General features: G+C 49.2%; 1 protein-coding gene across 1 annotated transcript in view; it reads left to right on the top strand.

Annotated features, from left to right (window-relative positions):
• Srrm4 (serine/arginine repetitive matrix 4) overlaps positions 1–25,188 on the top strand; it is a 166,225-nt gene that overhangs the window by 129,975 nt on the left and 11,062 nt on the right. Inside the window, exons 4-8 of the mRNA XM_037198640.1 lie at positions 1,934–2,005; positions 4,540–4,566; positions 6,029–6,079; positions 9,208–9,300; positions 11,813–11,969. Coding sequence (XP_037054535.1) covers positions 1,934–2,005; positions 4,540–4,566; positions 6,029–6,079; positions 9,208–9,300; positions 11,813–11,969 — 400 coding nt within the window. The remainder of the gene's footprint in view (positions 1–1,933; positions 2,006–4,539; positions 4,567–6,028; positions 6,080–9,207; positions 9,301–11,812; positions 11,970–25,188) is intronic.

The following is a 25,188-nucleotide window of genomic DNA, read 5'->3' as shown; positions in this document are numbered from 1 at the left end:
TCTACACATAACTCTTTCAAGACGTTTTCACGCTGAAAAATATTCCCAGCGCCCCTCGGGAAAACCTTGTCTAGTCTTCCGGCTCCAGGGGAGCCAGGGAATCACACCCAGACAGCGCTTATAGGAGCCTGCAGGGGGCAGCAGAGAGCAACATCGGGACAGCCCAGGTTTACAGGGGTTTTCTCCATCACACCTACTCAGGCCGCCTCTTAAGGATGGACCCAAGTGGGACTCAGGGTAGTGCGGGGTGACACCCCCACTTTCCAGCTATTGTCAGGAAGGGGGTGGGCTCGGGGTGCATGGAGTTCCCGATTTGAGAAGTGTGCGGAACTTAGAGGAAGGAGGGCACAGCGCGCCGTGGGATTATCCCTCATTATCCATCCCTCCAGCAAGTGTCCCCTGAGCGAGAGCCTGGGGACAGTTGCGGTTCCTCAAGGGTTGAGTTGTTCCTCATCCATGTCTCTTTGCTGATCTGTTTTGCTGAGCCTGCCAAGTTTTTTTTTGTTTTCAGAAAACAAAATCAGTGTGTACTCTTTAAAAATTGGGATATTTCATACGGAAAAAATACGGGTTTCTGGAGCCTTATGTGGAAAAGGCAGAGGCTGTGTGATAGTTTAGTGGCAGAAGGCGACCTTGGCGGGTTGGAGCCAAGGGGCACCGCAGAGTCACACCATGCAACAGAGCTCACAACGGGAGGTTTATTGGGTAGAGGTGCAGAGGCGGCCTCTGAGCGAGAGCAGAGTGGAAGTGGGGTGGGGCGAGAAGGGCTTGCATTTTATAAGAGGATACGACGCATGCGCCTAGGGAGAGCGTTCTCAGTGGCTGTAGCAACTACAGTGTCACATCTTGGCTGCCACTGCTGCTGTGTCTGCCCTGCTAGGTCCCTGAGAGCAGCGGGCCAGTGTCAATGCCTGAGTGCTAACAGGCTGGGGCTGCATTCTCACACGGAACCCCACCCCCACCCCCACCCCCCATCTGAGAGGCCGCTGCTTGGTCTCTGGCTCTCCGCAGTCCTCACCGCTCCCTATTGTCTTCCAGCCAGCCTGCTTCATTGGTCTACCTCATTAGAGAGGCTCCTGCTGGCCCTGAGCTTGCAGCCTCTGTTTCCAGCCCAAGCCCGCTGTCTCTGTGAGGAAATAAACCCGAGAGACAAGCTGTGATCCTCCCAGAGGGCCTGTGAGTTGCTGGTCAAGATGGGAAATCAGGTCACCCTAGCGTCAGGCTGAGTCATCACCATGGCCCTAGAGAGGGTAAACTGTTCCCCAGGTGTCTCTTTGGTGGCTGCCCCCATGCTGTGACTTCAGGGACAGAGGCTTCCCAAGGAGACAGCAGAGACTGGACCACAGAATATGGGAGGGGCGGAGCTTGTCGGGAAAGCCACAGTGGAGACCAAGAAAGCCTTTCCGATTTAACTAAGAGGGTAGCTGTATGACGGGCGGTGGTGGCGCTCGCCTTTAATCCCAGCACTCGGGAGGCAGAGGCAGGCGGATCTCTGTGAGTTCGAGGCCAGCCTGGGCTACCAAGTGAGTTCCAGGAAAGGCGCAAAGCTACAGAGAAACCCTATCTCGAAAAAACAAAAACAAAAAACAAACAAACAAAAAAAAGAGGGTAGCTGTGCTGTGATAATGAAACAAACCTGGGAACAGAGAGAACTCTGATCGAATCTCAGACCATGCATGTCTTAGCTGTGTGTCTTTGAGCAGGACACTTTACTGCTCTGAATCTCACTTTTTTTTTTTTTTTTAAATGAAAGCAAAGCAATTATATCAACAACCTAAGAAAGATTAAACGGGGTCAGGCACATAACATCTAACACAAATGCAAACTACTAGCAGTGTGGGGACGGTCCCTGAATATGGTCCCCAGAAGGGCCGAGGAGACGTCGTATAAAGACGGAAAAGGGACCCATAGCAACGTGTCTCCCTCCCCACAGGTCCCCATCCTACAGCCCATCGCCAGTCAAGAAGAAGAAGAAGAAAAGCTCCAAGAAGCATAAGAGACACAGGTACTGTCCTTCCTCCTCCACAGACAGGGACACCCCAGGGGTGGCAGGGGTCAGGGCCCCAGGAAGAACTTCAGATCGTCTGTGTAGCACACTCGCTTTATGGCAGTTTTCTTACTGGTTTGCGTCAGTGTCGAGTTAGGACTCTTGGGGGGGGGGGGAATAGATCCATTAAATCTAACTCGGACTAGAACAGGGGGCTGATTAGAAGGAAGTAGGAGGGTTTGGGGGACCTGCCTGGCCTAGAAGAGGGGCTGGGAATCAGGAGTGAAAAGCTGAGCAACCCAGGCAGTTCCCCCTGCTTCCTGGTCCTTGAGGGGAGGGGCCTGTGTCCTGTCCCATGTCTGCCACATCACAGGCCAAGCCAGAAGCCGACAATGATCTCTTCATCAATGTTCCGAAGTGTCAGGAAAGGGCCTGTGAGTGGCTCCGGCTGTGTCCTAGAGGGCAGGGTCGTGTTGAAGAGCATGACAACTAGGGATTCCTCACCTTGGGTGGGGAACAGGGAGAGTCAGAAAAAGGCCTCTTATGATTTGGACTCTCAGTCCAAGTGTTTACTATACACACACATCCATGCACACACACACACACAAACATATATACACACATGCATGCACACATTCACACACACACAAACATATATACACACATGCATGCACACATTCACACACGTCCATATATACACATATCCATGCACACATACATATATACACACATGCATGCACACACAGGCATGGAGTCAAATGCACATGTGTGTTTACAGAGGAGGAAAGACTGGCAGCCAGTGTGGCCAGTGGGGCCGAGCCAACACGTTTCATTGAGAAATATTGCAATGCAAAATTCCCATGGTACCATTCCTCTGCAAAGAAATTTCCATCTTCACGGAGCCACTTCCCACGAGCCACCCTCAGTTAGCTCGGAGGAACTCTGTGTCCATGGGACAGTCAGCCTGCTCCACTCTGTACGTCGTCCCAGCCTTGCAGTTGGCTGTGGATTGTAGGGAAAGGGCGGCTTGTGATTTATTCTTGTTCACCCACATCGTCCAATGCCCCTGCATGCTTTAGCTGTGTATGGTTACCAAAGGTCAGAGGTCATTTGGGTTTTCCTCGCCTTCAAAGTGGCACCAAATAAGAGTTTTCTCAGTCCAGGGGTTTGGGGCACGTCTCACCCCATGTTGCTAGAATGGTCTCAAACTCAGTTTGGCCCGACTGGCTACATCCACCACCGGTCTAGAGTTGTGGGTGATTAGTGAGATGTGGCTAATTTAGAGCGGTACATCATTCCTGCCGTGGAGCCTGATGCTAAGACAAGGGCATGCCCATGAGTGTAGGTGGACACTCGTCACCTGCCTGTGCTGAGCAGGTGGTCCCAGTGTGGGGGACTTTACCCCGCCTCGATCTCAAAAGCCAGGTGGCTTCTCACTCCAGGCCTGTAATTCCAGCTACTTATGAGTCTGAGGCAAGAAGGTCACAAGTTCAAAGCCAGTCTGGGCAATTTAGTGAGACCCTGGAGAGAGAGGAAGGAAAGGGAGACTGAGAATGAATACTCTGGCTCTTCCTGATGCCTCCTCCTGGGCACTCTCTTCCCCCAGTCCAGCTTCTCCACGTCTGTGTTCATGAAATGTTTGGTTTATGGCAGCTGTTGGTTTTGGAGGTGGCAGCTGGCAGTGGAGACGTGTTTGGGCCTTTCCTTTCTCTTAATATCATGGTTTAAGACCCTTTTAAAAACTTCACTTTCACCTCTATTCACACTCAAGATTCCAAACCCCAGAAATAAAACAGTGAGCAAAACCCAACTATGACTTTCAAATTGTTCCCATCCGCTGGGTCAACGGGGATCACAGGGTGGAGAGTTCTGGGCTCCACCAAGGAGCAGCTCAGTAGCTCAGCCTGCTGGACCCAGAAACTGCTGCAGACTGTGGGGAGGGCAGGAGATGGGGAGCCTGGGGGAGGGGGAACCGACAGAGGTGACCAGGCAGTAAGTTCTGACCCTCACTGGCCTCCATAGTATGCCACAGGGATGGACAGAAAGAGCGTGCATATGCCCAGAGCTTAGTGCAGAGCCCGATGCCTAGCAAGGGTTCTTCGTGTGGAAGAGGGAGAGGAGGAGGAGGAGGAGGGGGAGGAGGAATATGAGAAAGAGGAAGAGGAGAAATCTCCAACCAAGGCGAGTGGCAGCGAGAGGACTTGGGGAGCACAGAGAACTTCCCCATGCCTCCCGCTCCGGCTTCATCTGGGAGAGGCTTGCTGACAATTTTTCATGTGCCTTGGTGGCTTTGACCTGAACCTCAGTACACAAGGCAGGCAGCATTTCCCATGCGGGCTTCGTGTTCTTCAAAATCTGTTGGGGGGAGGAGGTTCGGTTAGGGGTCCTGAGTCCTGCCGGGCAAGACCCCATCACCCTAAAGCATCGCCCAGGAAGAACTGCTCAGACTCACCTGTGTTTATTCTCTCCACTCCCCACCCCTTTCTCTTCCCCCTCCCCCTCCCCTCCCCCTCCCCTCTGTCTTCCCTCCCTCTCCCTTTCCTTCAAATCAGGTCTTTTTCCAAGAAGAGGAGACACAGGTAAGACTCTCGCTGCTTCTTCTGGCGGCTTACTCGGCCTTCCGCTTCGGCAGGCTTGCTCTGGACGGATGCCCCGGGTGGGCTTCCGTCTCTGGGTTCCCTTCTGCCTTCCCGAGCCTCAGTTCCCTCAAATGATGAAAGCCTGGGTTGGTTTCCCAGAACCATTAGAGCCAGCTTTGGGGCTGTGCAGTGCTCTTGGAAGTCAAGGCTCTTAGGAGACACGGGCGCCATTACTCCACCATTAAGTTTCTTACATCTGGGCAAGGGGTAGAGAACAAACACCACAGTAGCAACGTGAAGCTCCACCACCCACAGGGACTTATGGGAAGTGGGCCCTACTCTTTGCTCTTTCTGCCACCCATCTCAGCCTTCAGCCGTGGGTGTGTTTGTGGTTCCCATTTGACAGATGGAGAAACTGAGACTAAGACAAGAGAGACCAGGGCCACAGCCAAAAAGTTCAGAGCCAAATCTGTCAGCTAAGGGCTGTTGACAGGTGACAGTGGCTCCTTCAGGAGTATCAGCCGTATCTAGAGCAGCAGTTCAGAGAGGGCAAAGCCTCCATGCGTTCATTGATGAGCGAACTGTCATTCCCAGCATCACTGGCTACCAGTGAGAACCCATCCCGTTGGTCACACAGCTTAGGCTTCCTCCTTGCATCGTTGAGGCGAGTGGTCTCAGAGAGAGCATGTCACCTGTCCGATGTCGCTCACCTGAGCAGCAGAGGTGGGACTCAAACTTGGTGTGGTGGCGTCATAAGATGAAAGTAATGCCCCGCCCACTCCCAGGACCTCAGTAGACAGCAATGGGTTTTTGGTGAACCTGTGAAGCTAATCTGGCTTGATCTAGCAGGCTCACTTTCTCAGACTTCTGGTTGTCTACACCGGGGTCCTGGCTCATCACTGTTCATTCTATCCATGCCCCAGGGCTCTGGTACTCGAATATTCATGGGCAGAATGTTTCATAATCTACCAAACCCAATCTGCCTTCATGTATCTCTCTGGCTGTTGTACCCCCTTCTAAACTGATTGACCAGCAGTCCCAGAGGACCACGGTCTGGCCCATTCCCCAGCTCGGCTGTGTGATCTCACCTAAGGGTCTTAGCCAATCAGAGGTTTCATTTCCACATCTCTAAAATGGGCTTTTACAAGCTGCGCCTCCACCCAGGGGTGGTGGGGACAGTAGGGTGAGATTGTTCACACAGAGTGGGAGTGTTTAGCACAGGGACTCATGTGCAGGTGTTGCTGCTATGATCTTCAGCACCATTGCTGTTATTAACCTTCTAGAGTGAACTTGGCCTCCTCGGCACCCTGTGCTCAGCACAGGGGCAGGAGCCAGGACCCCTGACCTAACTCACTGCATAAAGATGTTGGCATTTCAACAACCTGCTTGTGTTTAATCTGCAACTACACTTGGTGCTCTGCTGTGTTTTCAGCCTTCAATTAACTGGCCGTTTCTCATTTAGCTCCTGTAGCCCTAAAAGCAAACGACGGGAAGAGAAGAAGCACAAAAAACAGTGAGTAGACAGACGCCCCCGGAGCACACCGCGCAGTTGGAGGAAGTGGAGGCCTGGCCTCTCTTGGGGGACAGGGGAGGGAGGGGCGGTGGCTGAGGAGGAGGAAGGAAGAAAGAGAGAGAGGGAGAGGGATTTCCATTCACTTGAAAGTGAGGGGTAGAGTATGCATGGATTCACAGACTGTATATGTGATATGTGTGTGTGTGTGCATGCGTGCTTGTAATGCACAGTGTATATGTTTGTGCCTGAAGGGCTCATTCTATGTGTAACAAGTATATACACCACACCTATCTTTGTAGGTAGCTTGTATAAGTGTAGTGTGCACATCACTTATAAATGTCTACATATTTTTATGCCATGCAAACATCCATGCACATGGTCCACACAGTGCATGTAACATGGGCACATCGCATGTAAGCATGGGATCTGGCTGTGTTCACGTGAATGCCCCCTGTGTATGAGCGTGGTGGCAAACAGCTCTCACATACAGCACTGTGGACTCATGTGTATGAATTCTGTACACTCTGTGTGCACACTCTACACTGTATGTCTGCATCCTGTGCAGGGGGGGTATGGCAATCTTTACCTGTGCACATATCTGTGTAGTGTGGGCATGGATTGTGGGGTGTGATCGCATGTGTGCGTGGGTGAACAAGCATCTACATCTATACTCTGGCTGCTGGTTTCCATACTCTGGTTTACAGTACAGCACTCCCTGGGAGTCCCAAGTTGTCTCGGGCCCAGCTGTCTCACAGTTTATAGCTGGTAGTAGAAATTCAAATCAGCCAGGACTGCCTGTGGAGTTCGGTTCCCGATCAAATTAAAAGTAAATTTGGTTACAACCCACCTACTTTATACTCTGTAAACGTTAGTGAGATGTGTTTTCCAATCAACTAATATTTTATCTCCCGCCAAGAAGCATCTAAAGAGAGGATCAAAGACAATAGAATGAAAGGAGGCCAGCTTCTGAGGAGGGGAGAGATGAGGCAGGGCACAGAGGGAGGGCGCTCAGCGTGACTGCCTCCAAGGGTCCCTTTACTCAAGGTCAGCACAGAGGAGGACATTTCAGTCAGCACCACAAAGACGTGGACCACGCTTTAAGGAGGAAGGAGGAGAGACTCCAGTAAGATCAGGGAGGAACGTCCCTATGGGCCAATTTGTTTAGATGAAGCCATCAAGAGAAAAATTATTAATCGCGGGACTCCCTCTACGATCCCCTGAAGTTGGTCCTTTTGTGATCCCATTGTGAGGATGGAGAAACAGAGGCACTGGACTAGTGACCTGAGTGTGTTGGAACCAGGGAGTGTGGCTCTGGAGTTTTCACCCTCAGCACACACCATATGTTCTCAGATACCAGTAGCCTTGGGTCCGTCAGCCTCAAGAGCTCTGGGAGCAATAATGATGACATTGAGGTGGTCACCCTCTCCAGCAATTGCTAGCAGTTCACCGTCAGAAAGCTGGGCAAACCACACGGGGCAGAGCAGAGAGCAAGAATCCCAGGGCCTTCCGGGAAGCCATAGGTTGTTCTTACCACACTGGCCAAGAGTTAGCTTCCTTCCATCTGACATGCCTTCATGAGGCCCTGGCATGTGGCAGTGGGCACAGGGGATGGCGTGGCTGAGTAGCGGAGATTGAACAATGAGGACACCAAGGGGGGGAGGGGATGGGGTTTGAGGGTGAGGGTGGCTTCCTGCAGGAGGGGATCCTAGGCTGTATGCTAGGGACCTAGTTTCAACCCTCTGGCCTCAGTCTCCCCACTGTGCCATGGGGCTAGAGAGAGGACTCACCTTCCTCAGCTGTTGCAAAGAACAGCAGAATCCCTGGGAGGAAAAGGCTTAGAACGCAATGCCTGGGCCTGAAGAAATGTGTTAGATTCGGGCGATACCGAGGTCGTTGCCATCTGAGCCAGAGCACGAGCCGAGTTACACATCTACTGTTGCTTGAGACTGGCGGGTTCAAGACCAGAGTATGGACAGAGCACAAAGGCAGTGAGGAGGCCTTAAGCAGGGAATGGATATGGCCTGATAGCTGTATCAGAAGAATCTAATTCTTTCGCTGAGAAAAACAGGCAGGTTCCCGAGCCACCGACATTCCGCACACCCTCCGTTTTGTGTTTTTGTTGTTTTTTAGAGAGGGTCTTACTATGTCACCCAGACCAGCCTTGAACCAGTTCAAGGCGGCCTCACACTCATGGTGGTCCTCCTGCCTCAGCTTCCCAAGCACTGGGATTCAAGCATGGCCGACCACACCTGACTTTCTGTGATCGTCCCCGGATGGATTGGGAGCCATCCTTGGGAATGGCTGAAGTGAGCCAGGGTGACAGGACCGTTAATGGCTGTCAGGCTTTGACGCCACGCTAAGGACATGACTTCATGTCCCAGGTCCGAGGTCACAAACTGGCAGCTGAAAGACCCAGTAGACTCTGCAAATAGTTTTGTGCACACCGAAGGTTACCTTTGTGTTTTAAAGGAGTGTCTCTTTAAGAGAGGGATATTTTACATTAGAGAGTCTGCAATGGTTTCTCCATGTGTTTGAAACATCAGAGGGTCCAGCAAGGGTTGGGGGCCCTGGAGGCACAGCAGACCCTTTGACCTTCATGTCCAACTAGGCCATGGGTCAGTATTTTGCTAGAACCTGGCTGGCCTTTGAAACTGAATGAAATGCAGATTCCTGACCTTGAGAAAGACGAGGGAGGCTTGGGGGCGGCTTCCTGCCTCGGGTGTGGTTTGTGCCAGGACTGCTTCTAGCGTGAGGACACATCTCAAGGCCACTGTCATCCACATTCCCCACAAAGGCCTCTTACTACTTCCCTGAGCTCAGCCTAGTTGGGCAGAGAGCCTCTAAGATGCGGGCAGGAAGCTGGCCTGTGAGGCTGGGAGACAAGTCCCTTTGGGGGTGACCTAGACTACTGTGGGGTATGAATTCCGGGATTTGTGTATCACAAGATCAAAATCAATGTCTCGCTCTCTTCTCTTCTCTTCTCTTCTCTTCTCTTCTCTTCTCTTCTCTTCTCTTCTCTTCTCTTCTCTCCTCTCCTCTCTTCTTCTTCTTCTTCTTCTTCTTCTTCTTCTTCTTCTTCTTCTTCTTCTTCCCCCCTCTCTCCCCCCTCTCCCCCCCCTTTTCTGAAGATCTCGAAGCCGGAAGTCTCACCGCCATAGACACCACCGCTGCCCCTCGAGGTCTCAGAGCTCGGAACTGCGCTCCTCCAGCTGCGAGAGCAGGTAACCCCTCTGCCCCTGCTGCACCTCCTCACCCACCCGGCTTGACCCGAGTTCTGTGTCCCACACTAAGGGACTCTCTCACTCTCCAGGCCAGAGTTGCCCCAGCTTGCTGTTCAGGCAGAAGGGGCACAGTAGTCGCTGCCCTGGAACACAGGCTTGCTAAGTGCCTTTGGGGTGCCAGCTCCCACGACCCTCTCCACAGTCCCTTGAGGTCATTCCTATTGTCCCATTGTGAAGATGAGGAAACTGAGACTTTAAGGAACTTGATGATTAGCAACTGAGGGATACGGCTAGCATTAAAACCAGGGAGTCTGGCTCTAGACTTCCCAGTCTCAGAACAGAGAAGCTGAGCCACCTATGAAAGGACACACAGCACCAAGTACCAGATTCTGAGGCCCTTCTGAGTCCGTTTTCTCCCGACTCTGAGGTCTCTTTGCGGATGCATCGGCCATCCTAATCAGAAAATTATGGGAGTGGAGTGCTCTTGTAGATGAGGAGAGAAAGAAGGTTTTGCGGATGAGAACATTTGGAATTGTTGATGTGTGGGAGGAAGGCCAAAGCGGGCCTCTGAGGTTGGGGGCTTCTCTTTTTTCAAGTGTTCATTCATAACACCCGGGGATGGGAACGTGGCAGGGCCTTACCTTATTTCAATGGAAACAAGGTGGCTGGAAAAGAAGGAAGCAGAGTGGAAAGAGGAGGAAGAAGAGGAGAAAGTGAGGTGGAAGAGGAGGAGGAAGAGGAGGAGGGGAGAGGGAGAAATATTTATCTTTGTACCAGGCTCTGGGCTGACTTCAAGCCCTTTCTCTCTGTGACCCCCATGATATTGTGAGTGTGATGATTTTCTATATTGTCTGCACTTGATGGTCACCTCAGAACTGTTTTCAAAAAAAATTCTGAGTGTCTGCATCTCACACTATAGTCACTGACCGCAGCTAGGCAGAGAGAGAGAGAGAGAGAGAGAGAGAGAGAGAGAGAGAGAGAGAGAAAGAGAGAGAGAGAGAGAGCGCGCGCACGTGCACACACACACACACACACACACACACACACACACACACACACGAGCAAAATTCCCCAGGCAATATGAACACAGAGCAGGTGTGAGAAACTCTGCACCTGACATGTCCCCTCCCAACCAACCTCTGTGTGTCTGCTGGACTCCAGCTGCAAATGGGACCACCAGGTGAAGCCACACAGCACTCTGATTGACCAAGACACACAAGGGCCTTCCTGTCCATGTGCAGGGCAGAGCCCAAACAGGATGAGAACTTGTCCTCATCATACAAGCATCCAGGTGCATTCACTCCAGCTAGCGTGAGTGGAGGCTGCTTCCTCCGTGATCACAGACTTAGCCTCAATCTAGTCTGCTCGCATTCGAGACTGAGTGCCTCATCCTGCCTTCTGACAATATTCAGCCCAGAGCAATGCCTCTGTCACTTTGTGAACCTCCTCATACCACCTGCCCCCAGTACTGTCTGACAAGTCCAGAGAAGATGGTTCTTAAAGGTGAAACATCCTGCCTTGGTTTGGCCCACTTTTCAGCTATGTGACCTCAGGCAAGAGCCTAAACATCTCTGAACCTCAGCTCTCCCATCTGTAAAATGGGAAAGTAACACCCGCCCTGCCTACGTCTTCAGGATTCAGGGAGGAGTGTGAGGGATTTCCAGGTGACTGCAAAGTCATAATGGTGTTATTTGTGTTTACAACTATAACTCACATGTGGATATTCTAAGAGGTCAGACTTTCCTCTGGTTTTTACAGCAGACAAGATAAGTCTTGCTTACCCAAATTGTCTCTGTCATTTTTATCAGACATATTTCCCCTGTGGGTGATACTCAATAGAATAACTCCATCTCACTAATGGTAAAGTCACATACACAAAGACACATGGGTATGCATGGGAACATAGATAAGCCCGCTCAAACATACAGTATCATGAGACAATCACAGCACATGAGGGATATTAAACCAAATCAAATAATGGACTTCTTTTGTCATCATGGCTACACCCATAAATATTTGATAAATGAACAAATAAAGAATGACTGAATAGACAGGAGAGGGATAGATGGATGGATGGATAGATAAATAGATAAATGATAGATGATGGATAGATGGATGGTGGGTATATGGATGAATCATTGGATGGGTAGATGGAGAGATGGATAATGGATGGGTTAGTGGATGGAGGAGTAGACAATGGATTGATGAGTAGATAGAAGAATAGATGATGGATGGTTGGATGAATATGGATGAACTGATGGATGGATGGTGGGTGAGTGGGTGGGCGGGCATATGGGTGAATGAGTAGATGAGTGGGTGAGTAATGAAGGGTGGATGGAATGAGCATACACACAATCCAGCATTCTTATGTACACAGACATACCCAGGGACAAAATCATACAAACACGCACAATCATACTCTGTCATTCTCAGATGACATGCTGGTGGTCCAGCCGCCTCTCCATCAGGCTCTCTTCTGAAGGCCTTCAGGTATCTCTTTCTTGCTCTCCAGGCACCGAGGTCGGTCTCCTGAGGAAGGGCGGAAATCCCGCCGAACACACTCCCGCCACTGCTCCAAGAACCACTGCAAGGTCAGCCCAGAGGCCCGGTCCAGCCACCTGCCCAGCCAGCCCCTCCAGAGGCTTGGCTTCCTGTCTGCCAGGGGTGTAGTAAGTATTCCTCACATCCCCTCTGCCAGTCTTGCCATGACTCTTGTGGGGGGTGGAGGTCCAAGTTCAGGGCAGTGTACACTACCTATTAATTCAATGTTGGATAAAAATTTCCCACTTGCTCCAAATCTCATTATTGGTTAATCAAATGGTCATTCACCAGCCTTTGACAGCACTCTGCTTGGGAACTTGGGAGACAGAGGAAGAAAAACTAAAATACCTAGGCTTGTATTTCTGGGGGTGGGGGGAGGGTTGAAACACAGATACTGGCCTCCAGATGACATGTGTGAAAGGTGTCTTAGGGGTGGGCAGAAGAAAGGTGCCTTTGACATGGGAAAGGCACTCTTATATTAAGTCTGGATCTCTTACACCAGCTGGCTGGCGGCACTGGCTGACAGCTGGGATCTTATTCCTCCTATTAATTTGAGCTTGACCTGTGTCTTCTTATGTGTTTGCACACAAAGTCTCAGGTGTTGAGGGCTGAGTTCCTGTCACTCATCCCTCCCGCACATGGGGCAGAAACATCAAAATTCAGAGGCTCTGGGGCAAAGTCACAGAATGAGACAATGGTGAATCCAACTTAGTAACGCAGCAATGAGGAAAAGCAGAAAAACCCTTCCGGGGGTCGACAAAAAGTAATTGGTGTGTGACCTCGAACACTTTGGTGTGGGAGGGATCTGAATTTAAGGCCTGGATTCATGTCTCTCTAGTTGGGCCAATTATACCACCTCAGTTTTCTCACTAGGTAACATGAGGCACTGATTCCATTTGAGGTGGTTGGAATCATTCAGTAAGAGGAATTATGTAGAGGCCTTTTGTGGACTCTGAGGGGGATAAACGCAAAAGGATAAACAGGATGAGAGTCAGCCTTGACATGCCGCAAGATTGTAGCCAGCAGCTACACGAGGAGAACTTGAACATCCAAAAAGGCATCCCCCTTAGTGAGGGTGAGGTAGAAACAAGGAGGAGTTCAGGGGTCCTGTGGGAAGGTCAGTGGGGGAGGTGACAATAAGCAGCACCGTGGCCTGGTTGACATAATTGGTATTTCCAGTATGTTGTGGAAAACTCTTCTCCACATCAAGGTACCTTGTGTCACCAGGGTCTAATTTTGCTCAATCTCACGTGTGTCTGACTGTGCTCTTCCTAAGTACCTCCTTCTCAGGATGACCATGAGAATGTGCAGGTATCAAGCCCCTGCGTGAACCCTCTCATTCCCTAATTCCCTAAATCTCCTGTGCTACCAAGATACAGAGGCCGGGGTTGGAGGAGTCTTGACTAATCAACTCACCCATCTGCCCCCACAAGCCTCAGCTTCCTCAGCTGGGAAATGGGTGTGATTACTTCATTTGCAGAAAAACTATAAGTAAATCTGAATGACGTGCAGTAAGAGGCAGGAGAATGTTCCAGAGTTAGCTATGGCTGCCCAGTCTCTCATGTACTAGTGCCTGTGGTAGCTTACCTAGAAGCTTCAACTGACCTTAGCTACAATGGGCCAATGGTGACACCTGACTTATACTCCCTCACCTGCCTGGAGTGGTTTCCTAAGAAGCTCACACATGCGTGAAGGTGCTGCTGAGAACTACGTCTGTCCTTCCCTCACTTACCAGTAATGTTAGCAGACTGGCTCTTGACAGTTTCTTTCCCAGAACACAGGCTCTTGGTGGCAGTGAGGTGTAATGCTCCATGTCCCAAGGAGCCTCCTGGCCCACACCTATCAGAAAAACCAAAAGCCAGGCCTTGTCTTTATATGCAAGGAAGAGGCCTTAAGAGCTCACCTCTTTCCCACTGCCTTGGTTATTAAGAACAAAAGTATAGATATGTAAGAGAGTAATGAAGACTTTTGGCAAGGTGAGGTTGTTAAAAAAAAAAAAAAAAGCAAGGGAATATGATTATGCAACCAAATCCTTTATAAGCTCAGAGTTCACATACATTTATATATGCATGTATACATGCATACATACAGTCACACATGCATACATCATACATGCATATATACAATACGTGCATGCATGCATGCATGCAAATATACAATCTCTTCTTCAAAATTTAATCATTGAGCCCAATGCTTGGTCCAGGGACAAAACTCCAATAACATTCTAGATCCCTTCTATGGAACTTTGGACTCATCGCATCACCTCTCTGTGTCTCTGTTTCCTTGAATTTTGAAAAACAAGGCAACTAGTGAGACCTAGTTCATAAGACCATCCTGGGGTCACCATGACTAGCTGTGAGTAAACATTTTAGAATGCAGTTGTATGTGGCAAACGCTGTGTGATGCTTGTTGCTGGTGCTGGCAGTGTCATAGGTACAACAGCAGAGGAGGTAGAGGACATAGCAGAGGTCACAGTAATAACTAAAGTGTGGTTCCCCATGTGGGTAAGTCAATGGGTAAAACAGGGACAAGAGTCAGGGTCCTGCTTTCTGGAGAATTCTCTTTCCATCATAAATAGTGGCTGCGTCCAATATGGCTACACTCATCTTGGTTGAGTTTCTGGGGTTTTGTGGCTCCTGGGTGTTTTAGTACACTCCAAAATCTGATTCCATGTTCCCTCCATTCTTGGCTAGTTTTCATCTTCTCCATCACAAAGGTAGAAATAAGACAAGATCCCAGGTGCACCACAGACTTCCAAAGAGTTCTGGCCCCAAGACTTTTCTTCACTAGACAGAACAGCAGAGGCATTTGCACTGAATCACACTTCTCAATCATTCCTTCAGGTCTATTCACACCTACTGAGCATCTGTTAAAGGGCTGGACTTGAATTTGGCTCTGGAGATGAACAGAGGAGAGAGTCTGTGCCTGCAAAGGGGGAAGGCTGACAGGAAAGGGCATGAGGATTAGGGCAGATAGAGAATGTAATGAAGACCCAGAAAACTAAATATGAGCAGGATTTAGCCAATGAAAAGGAAAGCTGAAGATTGGAGGTGGGGTTTGAGATGGAATTCTAGGACAGGGCACAGATGTTAGGGATGCATCGGGGGCCTCCTGTGCCCCAGGTCCCACTGTCCCATCCACAGAGCCCTTGTGGAAACATCAAGTGGGAGTGAATGACATCACAAGAGGTGCTTTGCCTGTATGACTATGCAAATGAAGGCCTTGACTCTGAACTGGATCCTGGTTGGTTGAAGATGACCAGAGGCTCTCTTGCCTGATCCCTGCAGTCTGGAGGAGGCAGCAGTCAGCGTGATCAGAGCAGGATCGCGGCTGTGGGCACCAGTCCGTACCGAAAGACTATGCTTATTGAAACAGTCAAATGATTACACACAAATTGGTAAATGGGTTATTTTACCTCCTCATCTCATCTCCAGTCTGCCAATGATCCCCTCCCTCCCCTGGTACCTTCAGGACCACTACAACATAATAGCTAATCGCTCTCAGCACCAAGCTGCCTTCTAATGGGGTATGCTTGACACTCAAGCAGTTGGTGACTGTCCTGAGTCCCCTTTACAGTAGTGGTGGGAGCAAACATAATGTGTCCTGGAGGCATCAGACACTTCCATCTTGATGTCTGAACAGGCTTTATGATAAGAGGATATTTGAGCTGGGCACTGAGGGTGGATAGGAGTTTATCAATTTGAAATGACTCGTATATAGAAGGAAATGGGCTACCATTCCATGTCAGGCACCACCACATACTTTGCATAGTTATTTTCCCCCTAATTTCTTTGAGGTATGCGTCAACATCATCCCCATTTTGCAGATGGAGGAAGTGAGGCTCTGGGAGGCACGATGACCTAGGAAGGTAACACAATTTGGAGGGAAGAGAACTGGCAGAGACCATATGCCTTTGAAGCTTACCCTGTCCATCAGCAGAGGATGGACAGGGGGACAGAGATGGTGTTGCCCCCCACTGCTTGGTGGAGGCTTTCTTTTTTTTCTGTGGATATTCTCCATTATGCCTCTCATAACTAACTGCAGAGTGAGTCTAGAGTAAGGAGTGAATCAGAGCCAAGGAGAAGGGCAGGTCACCTTCTCCTGCCTCCTCGTACCGTAGTCAGGGACAAGAGCCGTCGGTCATCTCACTTATATGCCAACTGCTGCACAGATGCCAACAGACAAAAGGAGAATGAGGCATCTGTCAAAGGTAGTTTCACAGAATTCGTAAACTGAGGAAGGCAAAAGGGTATCTGTGATTAAAACGTGGGCTTTGGAGATCTCATCTCCCTGTGGTATCCTGGATAACATCGGTAACTAATGTTCTCTGAGTACCTAGTATGTGCCAGGTCACTGCCTCATGTTTTCATTGTGTCTCTTCAAGAGGACATAATGGACACTGTGGACTAGAAAGAGCAAAGTCAGCTACTTGTAGAAGCTCAAATTTGAAGCCAGAGAGTCTGATCAGGAGACCCATGTGCTTAATTATATGTAAATACCATCATCTGTAACTTGGGGTGATTATCTTAACCTATTTACATGGTTGTGGTGATAGATTGTGTCCCCCAATATATTGTGCACCCCAATAAAGCTTATCTGAGGATCAGAGGAAAAAGCCAGCCACTATATTAAACATAGAATTCAGGCAATGATAGCACACAGGCCTTTAATCCTAGCATTCGGGAGGCAGAGATCCATCCAGATCTCTGTGAGTTCAAGGCCACACTGGAAACAGAGTCAGGCATGTTGACACACTCCTTAAATTCCAACAGTAGTTAACCATAAAGGTCTGGAGGTCTGGACAGACAGACAGACAGACAGGAAGTGACAGATCTGGGCAGGAGGAGGAAGTGATGTAGCTGGGCAGAGAGAGGAAGTGAGAAGGCAGAACAGAAAGGCATATAGGTGTGGGTATACAGGAAGTAGATCTTTTTTGGAGCTAAGGAGTTGGTGAGGTGAGGTTGTCTCTGGCTTGTCCTGTTCCTCTGATCTCTCAGATAAGCTTTATTAGGGTGCACAATATATTGGGGGACACAATATATCACCACACATGGTCAATATGATGGTGACATGAGACAAGGCATCTGTCCACTTATTTAAATATGAACTAAGAGCAGGAGAGGCAGCTCAGTCAGTTACCCTAAACTTAGGTTTCGATCCCCAGCACTCACATAAAAGCCAAGCACAATGGTGCGTACCCGTGACCCCAGAACAGGGGAAGAGGGAGAGACAAGAGGGTCCCTGAGCTTGCTTGCTAGACAGTCTACCTGAACGGGTAACCTCCAGGTTCATTGAGAGAACCTATGTCAACAACTAAATAAATAAAAAATAAGGTGAAGATTGATGATTGAGGAAGATACCGGACATCTGATATTGACTTCCGGTCTCCACACACAAGCCAACATACCTGAGTGTGAACATGTACACAAATAGACATACAATTATAATCGTAATAGTAGTAATATTAATAAGAATAGCTTTGTACTCCCACCAGGTGCCAGGCATCCACCCTGTGAAAACTCGTTTCAAGGCTTGGGATCTAGCATCACGCATACAGTAGTTGCTAACATGACTTGTTACTACAGAAACTTTTAAAAAGATTGACTCCAAAGAAACCCAGCAATGACCCCTGACCTTAAAATCCACCAGCGAACTTGACAGCAACCTTTGGGGAAAGACAGGGTGGAGATGTGCCTCTTGTTTCTAGGCAGGAAAGGTGAGGCTGAGGACTGGCCATGGCAGACTCCGACCCATGGACTCCTCCACCCAGGCTTATTCACCCAGGCTTACCTTGCTCTCTCCCCTGGGAGCCTTAGCATCCAAGCTCTTCACTGGGCAAGGGGACACAGTCCAGAACAGAGAGTGACACCTGGGGACTTGGGGTGGGATGATGAGAAAAGGCATAGCATAATCAACATTGACCTTTGCAGAGTAAACAAAGAAGAAACAACCATCCATTTTTAAACTGAATGAAATTTACCTGGATGCAAAACTCATGTATTGAGCTTACTTCCTTTCAACCCGGGCTTGGGGAAAATGTCTAACAAAGTTTATATGGAGGATGTTGTATGCGGGCAGATTGGGGGGACCACCAGCGAGGCTTCGAGAAAGGGGGCGCTGGAAGCTGTCATTCCTTTCAAAGTCCTACAGAAAGGGAAGGAGTGAGGAGACCAGCTCCCCCACCACCACCACCCACACACACAATGTCAGCCGCACTGCACAGCCTGATGGTGCCCTAGTCCCCAGAAAATCAATCTCTCCGCGGCCGCCCTCCTCTTCACCTCCCCCGCTTCCCAGATGAACCTCAACAGGTCAACGAATTCATTCTTCTGCTGTCTTCCTAATTAGTGTCAAAGAAAGAGGGATGCCTGCGAGGAAAATAACCCTGCTGTCTTAGAGAAACAAAGGGTTGTTTCCTTAAGGAACGAGCAGGACCCTCTAGCTGCGTGCTCCGCCGCCGCGTAGCCTGTGAGATTTCCCGGCTCCCCATATGGCAGGGAAGCAAAAAGAAATTTATAGCTGCCGCTCTCCACGGGGCCATTTGAAGCCCTGTAAATGGACTTGTTCAGTTTAATTGAAATTCTCTCCTTGATTGTATTTTTGTAACCTATTAGGCCGAGCTGCCTCTTGATCTCGGAATTCAGACGAAATTAAATTTTGAAGTGTAAGTGAGAGGTTGCCTTTCCCCCTTCTCCGTTCTTGATTAAATAATGATTTGAAACAAAAACAATAAATAACTGTGCCGGCTCCCCTGGAGGGCTGAGAGATTCCCAGAGAATTGAGGGGGAACTGGAGCTCCTGGTGAGGGGATTTAATTAATTATTAGAAAAGTCCAAGTGTTAAAACACTGAGTGTGTTAAGGAACAAGGAGAAGGGGCGAGCTCATGAGTTCAAAAGTAAGAGAAAGGAAAGAATTTGGAGGGTTTATGTTGTGGGGACTGATTTGCGAGCCTCTCTCTCCCTGCAGTGGCTACGAATTCATGAAGAGCAATTGGTCCTAATAATGATAACAAATACGGGCTGTGGAGACGGCTCGGTTGATAAGGTGGCTATTGCACAGCGTTGGGTCCTGAGTTCGATAGCCAGTACCCATGTTCGAAGCTGGGCGCAATGCTTGTAAGTCCCTCGAGGCATGGCATGGCCAGGTGAGGACCTCCAGCCACAAGGTTCCACCCACAGACAACTCTAACTGCCCTACTCTACAGAGTGGGGTATCTAGCCCCCCCACCCCCTACCCTACAGAGTGAAAGGCCCCAGCTCAGGACTCAAAACTCCACCAATCCCCGGACTCGCCCCAAGCTCTGGACTTGAAATCTCACCAATCCCCACCCTGGAAAGCTCAGCCCCCCCCATCTCCATCCCCACCCCCCAGAAATCCTATATAAACCCCGCCTACTGCTCAGTTGTCTCCTGCTTCTCGGTGGAGCAGAGGCAGCCACCCTCTTGGGTGCTTCCTTCCCAGTAAATCTCTTGTGTGAGGTTTGTTGGGCCACCCGTGTGACTTGGTGTTATTCCTTGGCTGTAACGCTTGCAGTGATCCCTGCCTGTGACCCCAGCACTGAGAAAGCAGAGGCAAGCAGATCCTTGAGGCTCGCTGGTCGGTCGGTGTCACTGAACTCGTGAGCTCCAGGTTCGGGGAGAGACCCCCGCCTCACAAACCGAGGTGGGAGAGTGATTGAGGAAGACTCCCCCACTCTGAGTTCTGCAAGCGTGCACATTATCCACAAGCAGTAGCTTTAATAAATGAATAGCTGGGGTTACCTTGGCTGTAACGCTTGCAATGATCCCTGCCTGAAGCCCCCTGTTTCCCCGGAAGGGAAACATTTGTCACCACTGTGGAGCCTGATTGTGGCTCAAGGGCTCTGGTCTCCTGGTTCCTTTTATTGATAACAGTCTAGCAAGGATTTTCAGGGTTGAGATGGGAAGGAAGTGTGGTGCATTTCATAGCTCTAAAAGGAAGAAATAAAACAGACTGGGGTACTGTATTTGTGTTGCTGCTAGAGGGATCGGGGTAGCATGGGAGTTTTAGAGCAGAAGGTCTCAAATATCTCAAGGGCCCCATACCTAGTAGGCATGAATAGTAGGAACCCCTGTGGACCCACAACGAGCATATCCAGGGAATATGGGCCCAGATCTAATTGTCCAGTAAAAACCAGAAGTGGGGTTGTGGTGTGAACCCTCACTGCTCAGCACATGTTGGAAGTTCATTCGCATTTATTTTCAAACACACTAAATGAGCTAAAGAAAGCCTAGCTGTGACACAGTGCACATGGCTTAACCCTTCTCCATGACCAGCTTGATGTATTGAAGCAAACACTTTCCGCATATCCCTCATCCTCCCTAATTCAGGGGACAGAGCTGACTGCCAGCTTCCAGATGGTATCCTCTGGTCGCCAAGGCCCACTTTGCCTGCCTATGTGGCAGTCTGAACACAAAAGGGAATTGGCATCCATTAGGGCCAGTCTTTCTCAGTGTTGACAGTATTGAAAGGCTGATGCATAAGTCCCCAGGCCCCTCCCTCTTGGGTTGATGTTATGTTTGGAGTACACATTCTACACAGATTCCCAAAGTCCTCCTTGGGGTTAAGCTCCACTGCCCTTTTTGGCCTTTTATAGGCTCCTCTTAATGGACTCTTATTCTCTCTCCTCTACAAGGACTTCTTCATCTCTCAAAATTAGCCATTAGCCCTCAAATTCTTGTCTCAATTTCTGGGGATTCAGGTTAGATATGACTGGCTTACTTGGTCATTGGCCAACTCTTAGGCTCAGTTTTCTTGCCATTCACCAAAGATCATCTTTGTGGAGGACAGAATTAAGGTTGGGATGGAGGAAGAAGTGATAGCCAACCAAAGAGGAGAACCCTAGTATGAGGATTCTGGGGATCCTGGGCATCGTGGAGCCATTATTACTGGATGGTGATGGGTCTGTGATAACTTCTGCTTGCGAGGAACTTGGGGGCCATTATACATGATCTGAGAGTCACTGCACACATAGATATCCCTACCAGATGAAGAGCTCTTTCTTCAAGGACGGATTTTGAGAGGGCTCTTAGCTCAACCCTGTGTCAATAAGGAACAAATGGGAGCCGTCCAATCATGATGATGTTGAGCCGGGACGGCTTGTGTCTCGTGTGCTATGGGGGAATATCTGTTATGAAAGCGATGTTCCAAGATGAGAGAACAGAGGCAAGAAGACAGATGCGTCCACTGTCATCTGTCACAGCGTTCAGTCTTCTGATTCCACCTGCACGATCCCCCAGGACCCGTTCTGCCTCTGGCTGCTCCACTGTGGCTTCACCCCGTCCCCTCTTCTTCTAGAGTGAACTGAACCTCTGAAGAAGGCGGAGTCTGAGGCTAGGAGGCTATCAAAGGACACATAACCTCCAATGACAGGTTTAGCAAACTATTCCTCCCACCAATGTAAACAGAGTCCATCAAGACTTCTAAGTGCAAAACAGAACAGTGTTCATAGGAACAAAGAGTTGAAACATCCCAGATGACTCCTTTCTCTCTGCCACAATACCCTTTAAATGGGGCAAATCAATTGGGGCTTGTGCTAAATAGGGGCATTAGGTGATGCTGGCCATGTCATAGGAAGCAAGTGAGAGGTGAAACCCCACTGAGCCTCCACTGACCAAGCCCTCAATACTGATGTCTACTGAGCTGCTCCATAGACCGGCGTAGACGTTTCTGATTTGTCTGGCTCTACGAGATGACTTTAAAAAGAAAGTCCTTAGCCTGAGGGACTTCGCCAGAATTGAAGCTAACAGCCCTCCATATACAAATTGCCAGGCTCAGGTTCCTCTTTCAACCTGACCTTTTAAAGTGGCAGAGTAACCAGAAGAAAGCCAGGTGGCCCGTCACAGCTTGCCTCATTCAGAAGGGCTCTGTGGGTCTCAAAATCCTCGCCTGAGCACATCTGGTGGGAATGTGCAGGCAGAGCCACTGGGGGCTTCTCCTGCTGCCCTTGGTCAGGGGTCTCAGAAGGAGAGAAACCAAGGGGGAACCCCTCTTCCTGCCATAGTCCAGACTTTAATCCTTGGCCTTAAGTTGGCTTCAAGACCTCGGGACTTTTATGGAGCTGTTTTTATTATGATCTAAATAAGTCCTTTCTTTAGAGAGAGAGAGAGAGAGAGAGAGAGAGAGAGAGAGAGAGAGAGAGAAGTTTTTTTCTCTAAAGCTGGCCACCATCTGAGCAGACTCCACCATTGTCTGGTCCAAGACTGAGTCCCTGCAGCTGTCAAGGGACCATGGAGGAGCTTGGGTTATTAAACGACCATTGTTGCTGAGCATCTACCCTGAGGCAGGTAGAAGGTCCTGGTGTATAACACTGCATCAGCCCTGGCCCCAGCCCTCAACAAGTGGGTGAAGAGACAAATAAGTTGCCACTCCTACTGAGTAACAAGGCGTTTAATCTGGAGCGAGTAGTTGGCTGAAAGATGGAATTCATTAATTACAGAGTGTTGTCTGGGTGATCAGAGAAGGTGATAGGTGAGGGAGAAAGGAAGAGTATTATTTTCCAGAGGAAACAGGATGTGTAAATGACCTGGAGATGGGAGTGTGGTGTGTCTTAGCAAAACCAAGAACACGTGCTGGTCAACCCGGACTGTGGAAGACAACTTGGGAAAGCATGGAAGAGGAGTGTGTAAGGTTCTTGGGGTTGGTTTAGGAAGCAGGTGGGGCAGGTTTGTAAAGCACACCGTAATTTGTGTCAGTGAGCTGAGACTGACCAAAGGAGTGGGACTTTTAAACAAGGAGGAGAGGCCGGTAGGTTTGTGTGCCCTGGCACTCTCGCCCAGTGAGAGCTTCCCAGCAGGACTTTATCTCTATTTTCTGGTGGTGAAAAGCATCATCCAATGCAGTGCTGTTGGGTCAGACACAGAAGTCGTTATAGTTCTGTAAGTTATAGCCAGGTGGAGACACTCTGACAACATCCCAGTGGGCTCAGATTGTGGGGCAGAGTGTGTGCAGAAGGCACGGTCCCCCTTCTATATGTACCATCCTAGAAACATCATAGTTGAAGTCTTGGCTCATGCGGATCCATCACATATCAGGAAAACAAATGTTTTTAAGTTTGTAGTCAATACCAGGAGAAAGTACTTGGAAGGAGAAAAACCCAGTCTAGATGCCCCAGGGAGCAAGCTACAAGATATCACATTAAACTCTGCCAGCCTGTTGCCTCTAAGATGGGCTTACTTTCTGACATACTGGCCACCCCACCATTCACTCCCGGTCAAAAATCCCTTGATCCTTTCCCTGGACTAAACCCTAATCTGAAAGCTCAGAGCTAGCTTCCCATCATGGTGGTTTCTCACTTCTGACAGAGATGGTAAAGGAGATGTTGGTGGGACCATTGGACATCAGAGGTGGGAGAGGAATGTCGTCCAATTTAGAAGGAGCTGAATGGGAACAGATTCTGTATATTATACGAAAAGGGGTCTCTAGAAAATTCGACCTGGCCACCTTATTTTGAGGTGCCACCTTCAAGGCAAAGGTAGCCAAGTAATCATGATGCGTTCAAGGCAGAAGCTGCACTAGACAGGATTTGCTAAGGCTAGACCGTTAGCTTGCCCATGTGCAAAGCCTCCTGGGAGAAACCAGAAAGAAATCCCTGCCTCTTAGTCCCAGGATGTGGCACTCCAAGCTGTCAGGGATCTCTCTGTGACTCTCAGTTCCAGGTGTCCACATCTCTTCCCTCAAGGCAGAAGGGTCTCTTTTAAAGAGCTCAGGTGCCCCCTCTCTAGCAAGTCTACAAAGCAGGGGGTAAAGTTGGGGAAAAGTTGATTTCATTTTTATTTTTAATGAGAAAGCCTTTTCTAGTATGTGTAAGGCCCAGGGCCAGACTATAGGACTTAGCCAAGAGAGCTACTCATAAATATAGTTAAAAAACAAAACAAAACAAAAAAAAACAATAAAGTATGTCCCCTCTTGAGAGGCTGAAGTAAACATGTCTTCGAGGTGATATGACAGTCACCTTTGAATTCAGAGTCCCAGGCCCTTCCCAGCACTAGGACACAGCATGGCAGTGAGCGAGAATCTGCCCCAAGGTCTCAGGCTTCCCTCCTCTGTGTCACCCGCAAACAGTGTCAGGGGACCCATACACAGTCACTTGGACACCTCAACATGATCATGCAGTTTCTGCCCAGATGGCCCACTTGAGACATAGTTTGCTTATGGAAAAACAGATCTTCAGAAGGAGACTCAGGAACCATCTAAATAGAGAATTCTGGGAACCCAAGCACCCCAGAGTGAGTGGTCTAGAGGTGTGGTTTCCAGGGAGTGACCTCTTCATCACAGAAATTTCTCCTCCCCATAGAGATGTATTGCTAGAAAAAGTCCAGGGCAAAGATCTCTCTTGCCCACAGCTAAACATGGTACAGCAGCTGGAAAAAAAATCACTGTGATTTCTCAGCCACAGCCTGACCTGAATGTTGAAGAAAAACATTCTCAGCATAGAATTCCCTTCCCAAGTGATAACTCTTCCACAGCCCCCCAAATCCCTCAGTCTTCCTAGGCCAGTCCCCAAACTGGGGCATCTCTTCACGACTTAATGTCCAAGGTCCTTCTAAATCTCCCAGTTGCAATCACACGCTCCCTCCCCAGTGTCCCCTGGAAGTACACGGAGGACTGGGCCTTTACAGTTCCTTCCATAGCTCCAGGTGCCAAGGCAGTGAAGGTTTCTGCGAGCCAACCTGGGCAGGAAGCTACCGGCCAGGTGGATGAAGTTAGGTCTCCCTGAGTGAGAGATCTGCTCGCTCAAAAGCACCCAGCGCCCCAGAGCCAACAAGGTTCAGGGCGAAGGTTAAGGTTGTGTAGGAAGGTGTGTGTTTTTTCTTGTCATTTACGACTCTGATGATGGACTTACCTTGCCCGCTCTTCCCTTTCTCTTACACCTTTCCTACTAAAGGAGGAGTCCTTGCTTGGTAAGTGACGTAATCCGCAAAGACACCAGAGACTTTGTTAGAAGCCACTCAGAGTGCTTAGCTACCTCCTCCGAGAGAGAAGGACGCGCACAAATGCCTGTAGAGACTCGTTTTGTTTTATGTTTGGTTTTTTTGGTTTTGTTTTCAGCCAGACTATTTGACTTTACATTTATTTTGTCCCCCCCCTCCCCGCCCCGCCCCCGGCCCCCTCTCTTGACTCCTTTAGTTAGAAACTGCTCAAACGTCCGTTTGCGACCTTGACTATTTTTTTTTTAAGAAAGAAAAAAGAAAAGAAAGAAACCAGTTCTCATCCTTGTTTCTTTGACCCACGTGACATTTGTTCAGGGTTTTATTCAGGCAACTTTTTCTTTAAAAAAAAAAAAAAGAGTTAGTTGAGGATTTGGGTTGAAATTTAAAATTTGCCTT

This window comes from Peromyscus leucopus, chromosome 23, assembly GCF_004664715.2.
Source record: "Peromyscus leucopus breed LL Stock chromosome 23, UCI_PerLeu_2.1, whole genome shotgun sequence".
In the NCBI taxonomy this organism is placed as follows: Eukaryota; Metazoa; Chordata; class Mammalia; order Rodentia; family Cricetidae; genus Peromyscus; species Peromyscus leucopus.
This window is presented reverse-complemented; position numbering and strand designations above follow the sequence as displayed.